Source organism: Panthera pardus, unplaced genomic scaffold (genome assembly GCF_024362965.1).
Source record: "Panthera pardus isolate Hobbes unplaced genomic scaffold, ASM2436296v1 HiC_scaffold_19, whole genome shotgun sequence".
Taxonomy (NCBI): domain Eukaryota; kingdom Metazoa; phylum Chordata; class Mammalia; order Carnivora; family Felidae; genus Panthera; species Panthera pardus.
In genome coordinates this window covers 19,081,696-19,096,118 of record NW_026526754.1, presented here as the reverse complement: position 1 = coordinate 19,096,118, position 14,423 = coordinate 19,081,696, and the positions used below count along the sequence as shown (strand labels likewise).

General features: G+C 46.2%; 1 protein-coding gene and 1 long non-coding RNA gene across 7 annotated transcripts in view; one reads left to right on the top strand and one right to left on the bottom strand.

Annotated features, from left to right (window-relative positions):
• Positions 1–14,423, bottom strand: part of LOC128778189 (uncharacterized) — a 30,423-nt gene continuing 16,000 nt past the window's right edge. The window contains exons 3-8 of one of the 6 annotated variants that reach the window (XR_008423582.1): positions 13,188–13,384; positions 5,782–5,972; positions 4,072–4,142; positions 2,583–3,710; positions 809–1,976; positions 1–121 (exon numbers count right to left, since the gene is read on the bottom strand). This is a non-coding gene — a long non-coding RNA (uncharacterized LOC128778189). Of the gene's footprint in view, positions 122–486; positions 1,977–2,582; positions 3,711–4,071; positions 4,143–5,781; positions 5,973–13,187; positions 13,385–14,423 lie in introns of those variants that run through there. The other 5 variants (XR_008423580.1, XR_008423579.1, XR_008423581.1 and 2 more) reach the window with 5 other exon arrangements.
• LOC109245650 (polycystic kidney disease protein 1-like 2) overlaps positions 12,359–14,423 on the top strand; it is a 94,571-nt gene continuing 92,506 nt past the window's right edge. Inside the window, exon 1 of the mRNA XM_053906694.1 lies at positions 12,359–12,665. Coding sequence (XP_053762669.1) covers positions 12,359–12,665 — 307 coding nt within the window. The remainder of the gene's footprint in view (positions 12,666–14,423) is intronic.

Here is a 14,423-nt window from a genome sequence, read left to right as displayed (position 1 = left end):
CCTTGTTCTTTTCCGTTGGGAGGCGGAGTCTTTGTGTCCCAAAGGTCATATATTTCCCAAAGGGGTTAGGGATTCCTGCCGTGGTTCACGGGACAGCTTCCATGTTGAACCTCCATCCTTCCTTTTTGTAAACAGAGATAACAAGCAGCAGCTGCTCTTTCTCAAGAAGCTCTGGCACTGCTCTGGACCCATGGGAGCCTCAACCCTGCTTTCTAGGTCTTTGCTAATAAGGGGAGAGTGGGACACGAGACTCGTCGCCAGTGGGAGCCGTGTCCTCCAGCCTCTCATAAACACCATTCGCTGGATGCCTGACATGTGTCAAGTGCCATGCTAGGTGTCTGCTTAGCAGTATGTTATTTAATTCCCACACGTCCCTGCAAGGGAGTCATTAACAGCCTTATTTTTACAGCCTCAGAGATGTGAAGGAACTTGATTCACGCACTAGGCAGTGTTAGTTCCTCCCCACTACACAGGAACGCTTACCACTTTCTGAAGTTGCTGGCTGAGGGACCAGAGTAGATATGAGAGCAAAAGTGGGTGTTCCACAGACCACTTTTAGAATGCATTTGCTGCCTTCAGATGGGACTGAAAACTGGCCAGTGCGTAAGAGAGCAGGGCAGCAGGAATGTGGACGGGAGTAGCTCATCTTACACAAGAGTTTTGTTCATCTCCTGCTGTGTCACAAAGTGCTCCAAACCTTAGTGGTTTCCAATAACCACCACTGTCATTATCTCTCTGGGCTCAGTTCTGTGGGGGGATTGGGCTCTGCTGGGCAGTTTTCCTGCTTTTGCCGCTTGGCGTTCCTTACGTCGTTGCAGGTCTGCTGGTAGTTGACTGACACGCTAGGAGGGCTGGGTCTGGGCCTCTCCCCGTCTCCATGTGGTCTCAGGGTCTGTCCTTGACCCTCTCCATGGGATCTCTCCAGCAGGATAGCTGGACTTCTTCCATGGCAGCAAAAGCCTCCAAAAAAGGTTTCTAGAGAGGGGCACCGAGGTCGCTCAGTCGGTTGTGTCCGACTTTGGCTCAGGTCACGATCTCCCAGTTTGTGAGTTCAAGCCTTGCGTCAGGCTCCCTGCTGTCAGCCTGTCAGCACAGACCCTGCTTCATATCCTCTGTTCCTCTCTTCCAACCCGTCCCCCACATGTGCTTTCCCCAAAATAAATGATAAAAAAATTTTTTAAAGTGTTTCGGGGGGGTGCCTGGGTGGCTCAGTCGGTTAAGCGTCCGACTTCGGCTCAGGTCATGATCTCATGGCTTGTGAGTTCGAGCCCCATGTCAGGCTCTGTGCTGACAGCTCAGAGCCTGGAGCCTGTTTTGGATTCTGTGTCTCCCTCTCTCTGCCCCTCCCCTGTTCACACTCTGTCTCTGTCTCTTTCAAAAATAAATAAACATTAAAAAAAATTTTTTTTTTAATGTTTCAGGGCACTGGGTGGCTCAGTCAGTTAAGCTTCTGACTTCAGCTCAGGTCACAATCCTGCAATTCATGCGTTTGAGTCCCGTGTCAGGCTCTGTGCCAACAGCTCAGAGCCTGGAACCTGCTTTGGATTCTGTCTCTCTCTCTCAAAAATAAATAAACATTAAAAAAATTTTTAAATAAGTGCTTCAAGAGAAAGGAAGCAGAGACCACCAGTCTCCTATAAGGGTGAACCCAGGACTGGCATAGTTTCACTGCCTGCTATTGGTGAGCACAGATCCCGGACTAGGTGAGAGTGTGAATACGGTGTCTAGATGGTGTGGTCCCTTGCTGGGCCACCCTTGGCCCTAACAACCCAACAGACCCGTCTGCATTGGAGCCGCAGCTCTTGTGCTTACCAGCAGAGTGTCTGAGTCGCTTGCTTAAATCTCAGACCCTCAGTGGTCTGATCTTGAAAATAGGAATTATAATACCTATCTCGCCGGGTGGCTGCAAAGTTTAAACTGTAAAGACTCCGATCATGTCCGTCGTGGTGCTCAGAATAGTTCCTTGCCTTTCTTTTCTTGGGAAAGAGAAAAATTGGAAAGATCAGGTAATCTGATAATCAGAAATATCAATCTTTTTGACCGGTGATGACGCACACATCTCTGGCCTGCCAGTGAAGGAGAAGAGACATCTGTGACCTAGTCTAGAATCTTGAGTGGGTTCTAGTCTGGCTGTGAAGACGCATACACAGTAAGTAACAGCTAGGTGCCCGTTACAGCTGCTCTAGAAGAGGCGTGGGTAGGAAGTATCATGGGACTCTGAGGAAGGAAAGTTTGCTCAGGCTGGGGAAGGCTGGGAAAGAAGGCTTCCCAGAGGATGGGTGCCCAGCGGAGCCCTTGAGAGTGGGACGTGTTTGTAGGCAATGAGGAGGACCAGTGTGAAAGACGGCATGGAGCTGGACAGTTCTAGTGGGGGGACAGTGAGGAGGACAGGCTGGCTCCACCAGGGACACGAGAGAAATAATGATCTTTATAGGTGCCACTTATTGAGGGCTCCCCAGTGCCAGATACTCTTCTAAGCCTTTGGCACAGGGGAGCACACATCCTCCTCACAATACCCCCGAGTGTGGGTATTCAGCCCATTTTACAGACAACGAAAGCAACATGCAGAAGAGTTAACTCACCAGCACCCCGGAGCTGAGCTTCGAACCCAAGCTGCTTGGCTCCTGAGGCCATACTTGCAATCACGGTTGGTCTCCACTACTGCCAAGATGGGAGCAGAAAGTGGTTCAGGGGTTGGATCACGCAGGGATGTAAGAATTGGGCTTCATATTGTGGACAGTGATCTCTCAGTCAAGAGACCGTGTGCAATGAAGGCATTAACGTGGGAGCTTAGCTGTGCTGTCCAGCACAGTAGCCACTCGGAGCACGTGGCTGTGAATTTAAATACCAATTAATTACAATGAAATTAAATTCCTCGCTCATCCTAACCACATTTCGAAGGTTCCACAGACACATGTGGCTAGTGGCTACCATACTGGTATGTGCAGACAGAACATCTCCGTCACCAGGGAAATTTCTACTGAGTGCTGAGCTATAGCAGGAGAGTTGCTAAGATGGCATGTGTATATGACCGAGGTGGACAGAGGCAGCGATGGCCACGTGACGGGCCAGCGTAGAGGGTACAAGTGTCGGAGGTGTCCATGGTTGGCAGGATAAAAATGCGAATCAGCCTACGTGTTTGTTCATTCACTCATTCGTTCACCTGTTCCTCAAATACGGAATGCCACCCATCCAACGGGAGCAGTGGGACATCCCAGGTGACACAGGAAGATCCTCCAGGGCCGAGGGGCATGATGAAGAGAGGCGATGTCCACGCTTCCTGAAAACAGTGATGCTGAGCCAGAAGCTTAAGGGTGGCTGGGAACTGGCCAAGTAGAGAAGCCAGGCAGCACGCTCCTGGAAAGGGGGCAGCCCCAGAGGTACCACACGGCATTCCATCCCACACGGCTCCGGATTATTGGAAGGGTGGGGCTGTGGCAAGAGAGAAGCAGGAGAGGCAAGGAGGGGCCAGAGGAAGAGGGCACGCAGGAGAGGGAGAGGGGGGATGTCCACACACTTGGGGCCTGCAGGCTGGGGTTGCTGAGAGGGAAACAGGAAGACGCAGGGAGCCAGAGGGCAGCAGGGGATCCACGGAGGTGCTGCCCGGCAGGGCTTCGGCCCCAAGTCGGGTCAGGTATCTCCTGGGCTTCTTCCCAAGTCACACACGTTTGCACAAGTTGGCCATGCCACCTCCGGCAGCGATGCAGAGCCTGTAGGAGAGGATTCACTTCTAGACAGTGCATGGTCTGCCCTCTGGAGGGTCTGAGATGCTCAGTGGGCAAGCAGGAAGGCTTCGTCTCGCCCCTTCCTTGGGGAGAAGGAGAGGCATTCGCTGATGTGCGCCCCCTCATCTGTATTTTGCACAAGCCGTACCTTCTAATTCTGCCACAAACCTGGCAGGTACTGTTACTATCCCTCCCCCACTTCCTTTTTTATCAAGGAAACAACTGACGCTCAGTGAGGTGGTGTCCCTGGGCCACAGGTCACACAACACGTAGCAGAGGTGAGAGATTTGAACGTGGGATCCTCTTCCCATATAATTTAGGGAAGAAGCACGGAAAAGAAGGCTACCTTTCCTGAGGCCACTTTCTCCATGGAATGTGTTGCATCCACAAAGCAGTCATGAGGCGAAGAAGTAAAACCTGAATTCAGAAAGAAAAGTTGTGCTATTAAAAAAAAAACAACAACAACAGCAAAAAAAAACCCCAACAATCTTATTTTGCAATTCTGTATCTCCTATTACAAAGTTACTGTCTAGAGTGAGTTAATATTTCCCTTTTGGAGTTAATGTTATCATATATGAATTACTTTGCAGTTTTCTAATTAAGTTGGCTTCCAAATGGTGCCTTTAGTTAGCCAGGGTGAAAAACCGAGCAGATAAAGTGGAAATCTCCGGTGGCAGGTTTCCAGGGGACAGGCAAAGCCCCAGCACCGGGGGCAGCTGCCTCCCCAAGGGAGACGGGTCAGTGGTGAGATCCAGAACACCATGCTCTCCACGGCCCGTCCCGGAAGCAGGATGCAGGGAGTGGAGGGAGAACCGTGCTAGGATTCCTGGAGGGCACACTTCACCGCTGAAACCGAAGACCACAAATTACCCCATTAACATTGAGGAGGGTTCATTAATTCCACTAAGCCCTACAAGAGGCCAGAGACTAGCGTCCTGTTGGGTATTAGAGACAGAAAGACAGGAAGTCGTTAACTCCGGGACTCCATGAACTGCCAGCCTAACAAGGAAGGAAGGAAGGAAGGCAAGCAATCATTATTATAATAATATGCCACGCTTGGGAGGTAGAAGGGACAGAGTGAAATGCAGAGGGCACTACTGGGAGAAAAGGGAGTGCCTTCGAAGGCCGGAGCAGGAACACTTTAATTTTCCACCGTGTTGCACTCAGAGCCTGGTCAGTGAGGCTTCACGAAAATTCAATTTAAATAACAACCACCAGGTTAGAGTCTGGACCGTGGTCCTGATGTTTCTGCTTCCTAAATAATCTTTCAGATTGTTCCTCTTTCCTCCAGCCCCACCTCCCCAGCCACCATCCTCACTATTGCTCACCTCTTGGGAGCAGCCTCCTCACGACCTCCCTGCCACAATCTACCCTCCCTGCTGCCACTAGGTGACCTGGCTGAAATGCAAGCCTGATATTGTCACTCTCCTGTTCCAAATCCAGAGTTTAGCACAGTGCCTGGCATGTAGTAGGTGCACAACAGATATTTATTGAATGAATGAATGACACACAGCCTCATTGTGCTATGTCATCATTGTATTGACTTGCTAAGGCTGCCATGACAAAAATACCACAACCTTGGTGGCTTACACAGTTCCGGAGGTCAGAAGTCAGAAATCAGAGTGTCCGCAGAGCCAGGAGCCTTCTGAAGTCTCTAGGGAAAACCCCTCCTCGCTTCTTCTAACTTCTGGTGGTCACCAGCAAGCCTTGATGTTCCCTGGCTCCAGGCTCTTCTTCTGTTGCCACATGGACGTCTCCCTCTGTGTCTGTCTCTGTGTTCAGCTCGCCTTTTTATAAGGACATCAGTCACTGGGTCTGGACCCACCTTAACCCCAGCATGCCCTCATCTTGATTAGATGTGCAAAGGCCCTATTTCCACGAAGAAGGCACATCCTCAAGCACCAATGGGTAGGACTTCAACATGTCTTTTTGGAAAATGCAAATGAATCCACAAGAGCCATTCAGCAAAAGCAAGTTAAAAGTAGAAATTTAAGCCTGGATAGCTCAGTCGGTAGAGCATCAGACTTTTACTCTGAAATGTCCAGGGTTCAAGTACCTGTTCACATGTTTGTGGCTTTGGGATGCTTGGATGGCTCAGTTGGTTAGGCATCCAACTCTTGGTTTTTGCTCAGGTCATGATCTCATGGTTCATGAGTTCCAGCCACATGTCTGACTCTGTGCTGACAGCGTGAAGCTTGCTTGGGATTCTCCTTCTCCCCCCGTCCCAAGCTCATGTTCTCTCTCTCTCTCTAAACAAACAAACAAACAAACAAACCTTAAGGAAATAAAAATAGAAATTTAAAAGGCTATCAATGGACTTAATTTTACAGCTAGGTTCTCATAGTTTCTCTCTCATTCTCTCTTGCTCTCTCTCTTTCTCTCTCTTTTTTTTTTTTTTTAGGGCTAAATACTCCTAAACAGTAGTAATGTGGAAGCAGATTAAACTCCTATGAGAACAAAGAAGACACAGCATTTAATTCCTGGAGACCGTGAGGCAGCTTCAGAGAAGCTATTCTTGAAAAAAGGATACAGGTGTTCAGGCAAGCACATAAGAAGAGGCACTTTTGTAAAGAAACAGCACATGCAAGACTGGTGTGACGGGCTAGGGCAGACCCAGGAGGGGGGGATAATGCTGGGGGTTGTAGTTTATGCTGGTTCTGGGGGCACTGACAAGGATTTAGTATTATAAGGCCCCTCCCTGAGACGCCCCTTCTACCAGCTCTCCCCACCCCTACCTCCACCCCCACCCCTTTCTTCCTGGCTAATCTTTCAAGATCCAGGTCACCAGCCACTCTGGAGAAACCAACAACTTAGCATTTGAGAATAACACAGAGGACCCATCTACATACACGTCTACAAAACCAAGAGAATATCACCCACCATCCCAACGACTGAGGTCATTATTAGTTGCTCAGAGATGGTCCCCAGGCACAGAACTGAAATAATCAGGGAAGTATGCAAGATACAGCTCAGTTGTGTGAGCGTGTTTCTCAGGATTTTATCTGGCCGTCTGAATCTTCAAGGGGGATCAGCGACACAAAAAACCAAGATAATTGATCTGGTTTCAATAGGCACTGAGTCCATAAGCAAGAATCATGAAGATGTTTGCGCCATGTGGGCCCAGGCCTTCCAGTCTGGGGAAGAGACCTGTCTAAGGTTGGGCTCTCCCAGAAGCACACCCCGAGACAAGGATTCAAGTGCCAGTGGTTTATTTGGGAGGCGAATCCAGGAAATGCCAGCAAGGGCATGGGGAAGTGGAACAGGGAGGGAAGATATTGACAGTGCATTATCAAGGCTGTTACATCATGGCCAACAGCAGCTCAGCCTGACTACTGGACTGTGAGATGGTGTGAGCATTCTTTAGAGTTATCTTGAGGGATCTGGGCGATGGACCCACCAACCCTGGCCAATCAAGGGTGAGAGTTTCTCCCAAGAGGCACAAACTGCCAGGCACTTCCATCCTGTCTCTTATGTGCAGGGAAAGGCAAGGAGTTACAGGTGCTCGTGTTTAGAAGCCTTACGTGGTAAGTGTGAGTGGTTAAGACAGGCCCTTGACAATGTCTGCTGCAACCCTCAGGAGATAAGTCCGCTCAGGCTAAATGGCAAGTGCAAGAAGATGTTCATAGCAGTGTTGACTGAATTGCAAAACTGAACACATAACAAAGAGATGACAAAAACCACACAAAGCATCTAGCACTCTGGGAATGGTTTAGTAAATATCCATTCAGGGAAAGGAAGCCCAGCCCTCACCATGCCAATCCCAAAGCCCTTTAACATCATGGAAAAGGCCTACCACCTAAAGTTAAGTAGGAAACTGTAATACGAACTAATTACATGCACACTATGGTTGTGTCTGGGTAAACATCTATCTCCAAAGCAAGAAGCATTTAAAGGAAACACAAAGAATGAAAATGCTTTGGGGTGAGGGAACCATGAGAATTCTTTGGCTATGCTGTCTTTTTAGTTGAATGGAGGGCAAAGATTCAATTCAATTTATGACCAATAAAAATACCAATTCATATAAAGCAATGTAGTCCCTCCTCCCCTGCGCCTGTTTCCTGCATGCCTTCCCAAACAAATTGTTTCTCTTGAATTCTTGGCTCAGTTAGCTTCTGGAGGAACCCAAACTAAAAGAGATCCATTCCCAGGATTGGGGTGACTGAGCCACAGGGTGTGAACATCTTTATGGTTCTTTTCATGGACTCAAGGCCTCATTTAAACCAAATTTGCTCTCTGTTTTCATTTGCTGGTCCCGAAAATCAGGGTTTAGAGGCTTAGGCAGCTGGATCAGATCACTGGAAACAGGCTCGCACGGGTCCAGCCATGTCCTGCTTCCTTTCGTCACGTACACAGATTAGTTTAAGCCACATTGGGAGCTGACATCACCAAGGTGAATTCTGTGCCCAGGAGTCTGCAATCCATCAGAACATAAAGACTGCAAAAGTAGAATTCAGCCTGCACATTTGCATTCATTATCAAATGTCTCCAAGCATGTTCCATGAGGGACATAAATTAAGCCTTTACCCAGGAGATACATTATCACTGCATGAGGGCTTCCACAGAGTTTTCTAATAGAAGTCATTAGAAGCTTGGCCCCCAGAGATAAGAGACCAGTATTCTCTGTGCTGCCACCAGTGACTCAGCAATGACATCGAGTCCTACCCTGGGCTCTGTCTGGCAGGGCTACTCCAGAGGGCTTGGAAGGGCTTCTGGAGAAAGCGACAGGGGCCATGGGTCAGTCTCAGTGTTGGTTTGAAAACTGGCCTCTGGACACGTAGAGCAGGGAGAGACCGAAGAAAAAGCAGATCACCCCAGGTTGGTAGGTGGCAGGTTTAATAAGCAAGAGAACTTAACACACAAGCCTTGTCTTGGGTGCTACAAGACAAGTAGATCTCTGTACTCGCTGGCCAAGTCTTAAAAGTTTATATAGGGGCTTTAACTGGGTTCAGTTATATATACTGTCCAGATGATTTCAACACCACATCACTATCTCAAGGCTGTGTCCTCGGGACAGCTTCTGGGAGCCAGGAAGGCAAACAGAATGTTCATTTCAAGGACAGGGCAGGGGTGAGGATCTTCTGATTGCCTGGGTCCCGTTCATGGGTCAACCAGCAGTCATAGCCTCTCAACCTCCCCCAACACACAAGGACGTGGAATATGGGACCAGGCTGGCAAATGTTCATTGAGTCCTACTGTGTGCCAGTCATGCGATGGACAGAGATTAAGAAATATTATCCCTTTCCTGCAAGAAACTCATAGAATAAAACAACCTAAATGTCCATCAACGGATGATTGGATAAGCAAATTGTAGTGTATCTATACATGGGACATTATTTAGCTATAAAAAGGAATAAAGAGCTAATAATGCATGCTCCAACGTGGATGACCCTTGAAAACATTATACTGAGTGAAAGAAGCTAGACACAAAAGGCCACATATTGTACAATTCTATTTATATGAAATGCCCAGAATTTGTAAATCCATACAGACAGAAAATAGTGCTTGCCAAGGACTGAGGGAGAAGGGAATGGAGGGGGGAAAAAAGATGAATTATGTCAGAGCAGGTGAATAATTCAAAGCCAGATAATAGACACCTGTGGTTCTCTACAGTCTTTGGCCACTCTGCTGCAAGAAACTATTTGCCTAATACCTCTTTTGAAGGTTCTAGAGTCCCACCACACTGCAAACGTCCCTCTCCAGTTTCAAATCACTAACTTCTTATACAGACCCGTCATCCAGTATTGTGTTTTATTGTTAACAGTATAAACCATACCCTTGGCATCTCCCCTGTCCCAACCCAAATGGCCTATATAGATATATCTCCAAAGAGAAAGAGCTCCCAAGAGGAACTCTGGTGTTAGTAGTTAAAACAATTTTTCCCACCACTGATGGGACTTAGTAATTTTGTCAAACTCAGTTAACTTTGAAAGTTATCATGAACAACAAACATTCCTCAAACATTACTCGGCAAACAAGGAGCTAAGGTGGGGAATATATTAGTTACGGAAAACTCTTCATCGAACAGTTATTCTATAAACTTTTACTGAGTGCCAAAAAAGGAAGGGAGGGGTGAAGTAGTGGAATAATGATCTGTGCTACAAGATGGATGAATCTTGAAGACACTATGCTAACAGAGCCAGTCACAAAGACCACATATTATGTGATTCTGTTTATATGAAGCGTCCAGAGTAGGCAAATCCACAGAGCCAGGAAGGAGATTAGTGGTTGTCAGGAGCTGGCAGGAGGGAGGGCTGGGGGTGAATGCCAGCAGGTGAAGGGTTTCCTTTTGGGGTCATGAAAATTTTCTAAAATTGGTCATGATGAAGGTTGCACAACTTTGTGGATATACTACAAACCACTGACCTGGAAGTTTTAAATGGGTGGGTTGTATGGGATGTGAACCGTGTGTTAAGTGTTTATCAACAAAAAAAGAAAAATGAAACTCAGAGGAGAGAGGAATATTATGTGGGGCAAGTTCTACAAAATCCACAAAGGAACCGACCTTTGAGTAGAGTATCAAAGGTGGACAGGGCAGGACTGAGAGAAAAGGGCTCCTGGCAGAGGGAAGAACACAGGCACACAGAGGTATGAAGCAAGGTTGCTAGCAGTGAACCAGGATAGTTAGAAAGAGCTGTGTGTGACTTTGACCTAATGGGGGATGATGGGCCCATGAGATTTAAAAAAAAAAGTTTTTATTTTAGAGAGGTAGGAGGAGGGGAGAGGAGCAGAGGGTGTGTGCGCACGAGAGAGTGAGCGCCCAACACAGAGCTCAATCCCACCGCCCTGGGATCATGACCTGAGCCAAAATCAAGAGTCAGATGCTCCATCAACTGAGCCACCAGGCACCCTGCCATGAGATTTTTTTTAAAAATAATTTATTATTTTTGAACAGGTAAGATATTCACCACATGGTACAAGATAGAAAAGTTTCAAAAATGTGGCCAATGAAACAAAAGTCTTGCTCTTTCCTCTGTCTCCCACTCACCTAGCTCCCCCAACCCCTTACCCAAGCAATCACTACTGCCAGTCTCTCGTAAGTCCTTTATGAGATACATTCAACACATACAAACAAATCTTCATAGATGTTTTTGTGCATATAGGATTGGACCATTGGGGCACCTGGGTGGCTCAGTCAACTAAGCGTCTCTTGATTTTGGCTCAGGTCATGATCTCATGGTTGGTGGGATTGAGCCCCACACTGGGTTCTGTGCTGACATCACAGAGCCTTCTTGGGATTCTCTCCGTCCTCTCTCTCTGCTCCTCCCCCTACTGACACACATGCGAGAAAGCTCGCTCGTGTTCTCTCTCTCTCTCAAAATAAGAAATTTTAAAATTAAAAAAATAGGATTGGACCATCAACAATGTCTCATACTTTGCTTTTAATATTAGCAAAAATCTTAGATATCTTTCTAAATTTGTATATAAACAATTTGATCATTTTTTGTATGTGGGTATAGAGGACGTACCACATTTTGTTGACCACTTTCCTATCAATGAACATTTAGGTTGCTTCCAATTTTTCCTTCTTATAAAATTCTGCAATAAATAACTTTATATGTATGAGATTTTGTGCATGTATGAATTTATTTATCAACTTCCTAGAAGTTGAACTGCTACATTATAGAACTTGTACTTTTAAAACTTTGAGAGATATTGGGATGTCTGGCTGCCTCAATCAGTAACGCATGTGAGTCTTGATTTCAGGGTTTTAAGTTAGAGCCCCACAGTGGCTATAGAGATTAGTTTTAAAAATATCAAAAAATAATAAATAAAATTTTTATAGATATCTCCAAACTTCCCATAATGGAGGTTGTACCAATTTACACTCCCATGCAACGAGTGAGTCTGTTTCCCCACATTTGGGGAGTGTGTTTGGAAATACGGTCACTGGCCAATTCATACAGAGCCTTGTATACAAAGCTGAGAAGCTTGAACTCGATCCATAGACCATGGACACCCACTAGAGGGTTTAAGGCAGTGGGTGAGGATGGGCAGGCCTGAGGTTTTAAAAGCTTATTTTCATGATGATACTAAAACAATTTTGTAGGAAATCTGTACTCTCCAACAGGCATGAGTGGTAATGTGATGAAGCAGAGAGGGGGAGACATATCCATTAGGATTTAAGCCACATTGGGGAGAATGTGATTATCATGTGGGCACAGCTGTCGCTCTGGACAATAGGATTGCGGATGAGTGCTACTTGGTTCCTTGACCATCTCATCACTCCCACTTTCCTGCCATTTTTCTTTTATCACATACTTCTCACATGCTGATGGCTTCTCGTGAGACATGTGGCCCTCCAGGGTAACAACATCAAACCAATAGCAAGGAATTGTTATCAGAAGCTAACAGTTGATCGAATGACAAGCAGACAGGTGAGATAGCGGCTTTATGTTTCTCTTGAAGACTGTTTTGCAAATTAATTGGATTTGGAACAGGCATTGAACAAAGAGCTGGGGAAAGCAAAAATGTAGACACATTCATCGTGAGCCTTTCGTCTCTTAAATAAGAGGTAGGAGCTATTATTGGATGCAAAGAGAGAAGGAAAGATCTCTGGCAGACAGCTGTGAGCCACAAGCATAAGAAGGACCTGAGCACCAGCTCCATCCAGATGCTCCAGTGGTGGTTCAAGGATGAATGCAGTGGGCTTGCTCCTCTTGGGGCTTGCTCTGAGGTTTAGGGCTGCAATCTCTAAGCCAGAAGAATCGCTAAGCAGCTTTTGCTCAAAGAGCCAAGTGGCTTTCAAAGACTCTTGCTATGAATTTGTGCCTCTCAGCCACACCTTCTACGGTGCCCAGAGCTGGTGCGAGGGGCAAGGGGGCCATTTGGTCTTTATTCGTGATGAGGACACCCAGAAGTTTCTGCAGAAGCATATCTCCCAGGACAGGGAATGGTGGATTGGACTTGTAGGAAACTTGGCTCGGAATGGAACCACAGAAGGTAGGTGCTGTGGAAGCCGTATTTTACAGGAAGCTGGTGGCCGTAATTCTCACCATTGCTTCTTAATCCGGAACCGCATGGAACAATGTAGTATATCCTACTTCTCATGGGAAGGACACCCTCCTCTTTTGTGGATCAAATGAAATGATTCATGTACAGTATCTAGCACGGAATCTGACACGTAGAGGACACTCTGGAAACGTTCATTTGTTTGAATGTGTCTAATAATAATATTAGCTATGGCTTCTTCAGTTCTTGCTAGAATAGTGCCCAGCACTATCCTTAGTACTGCTTGCCTGTTATCACCTCGAATCCCTACAATAACCAGTGAGATGATATTGTTGCTTCTGTTTTACAGATGAGGCAACGGAGTGTCAGGAAATAATGACTAAGCTATTTTCAAAGCACCTCCATGTGGCTTTCCCCATTTCTTATGAGAGTAAAGCAGGTTAAGAGCTTGGCACCACCCCATTCACATTCGATGGTCTCGTTTTAATGGTCCTCCTAGAAATCCTTACTTACCTTTGACTCTGTGAGGGCAACTTCCTCCAACCCCAGCACGGTCTGCTGAGTCTTCTATGCACCTGTAGGGCTTGTCCACACCTCTGTGAGGGTATTTTTGGCATGACTTTAAGTTTTTAGGTGTCTGTCTTCCTTCCTAGACAGTGAACTCCTCGAGGGAAAGAACCACATTCTGGCCACTTTTCTTTTCCCAGTGCCTGTACATAGCAGAGAATGGACAAATGAACATTTGTATTCCATTTTTGCACCTGTCCCACGAGGTATACATTGCTACTCATATTTTATGGATGGGAAAATGAAGTCCAGGGGGAGAAAATGGTTTGCTCAAGAGAACACTACGAGAGGACTTCCTCTTGAGTCAGCAGCCTGCCACATCACATTGTCCTGTTGAAGCCACTGGGTTTCAGAAATGCGTAACTTGGTCTGGGCTAAGCACTTAATACCAGAGTGGATGGAAAGGCTGAGAGAGCAGTTGGGAACGCTCATTTTAGGAAACTCATAGCTACTGGATTTGAATTCTAAAACTCATTTTCAGGCAATATCTATTGAATAGTTTCTTGATTTGTAGATGTAGCAATTGTGGATTTCTGTATATTGAACACCACTTCCTATACATTTAAAGGAGTTGTGTGTATTTGAAATCACCAAGGGATACCACATGGCTCATTTTACATAAAATGAGGTAGATCTGTGTAGGCTGACATGTAACAACCCCCAATATTTAACGTTATTTAAGAAGAAGCAGAGCGTCATGTGGAGTATGATGGCATTTGTGTAGATTTCAGGCACTCAGAGTTGCTGATATAGGGATAAAACTCAGTCTGGAACAATTCACAAGACACGTAAAAGTAATGGGAGTAACCCATAGGTTGGGAGGGGGGTGATGTTTTCATTTTATGCCCCTTTTCACTCTAAAAATTTTTTAACCATTCATATGTATTTTAAAAAATGAATAAATACACTTTTGAGTCTTTAAATATTTGCTTTTTAGTGTTTTCTAGATTTCTAGTGTCCTTGAAATGCCTCTGTATTACACACACACACACACACACACACACACACACACACACACACTTCTTCAAGAGTCACATCAGTGTGTTCATGGGGCTGAGGAGTTCTGGACATAAGGAAAATTTCCATTTTAAGTGAGTGTGCCCAAATATGTTTGACAAGGGCCCCTGCTGCTCTAAGGAACACCTTCAAATGTCCCGAGGCACACTTCTGTGTTCTTTTCTA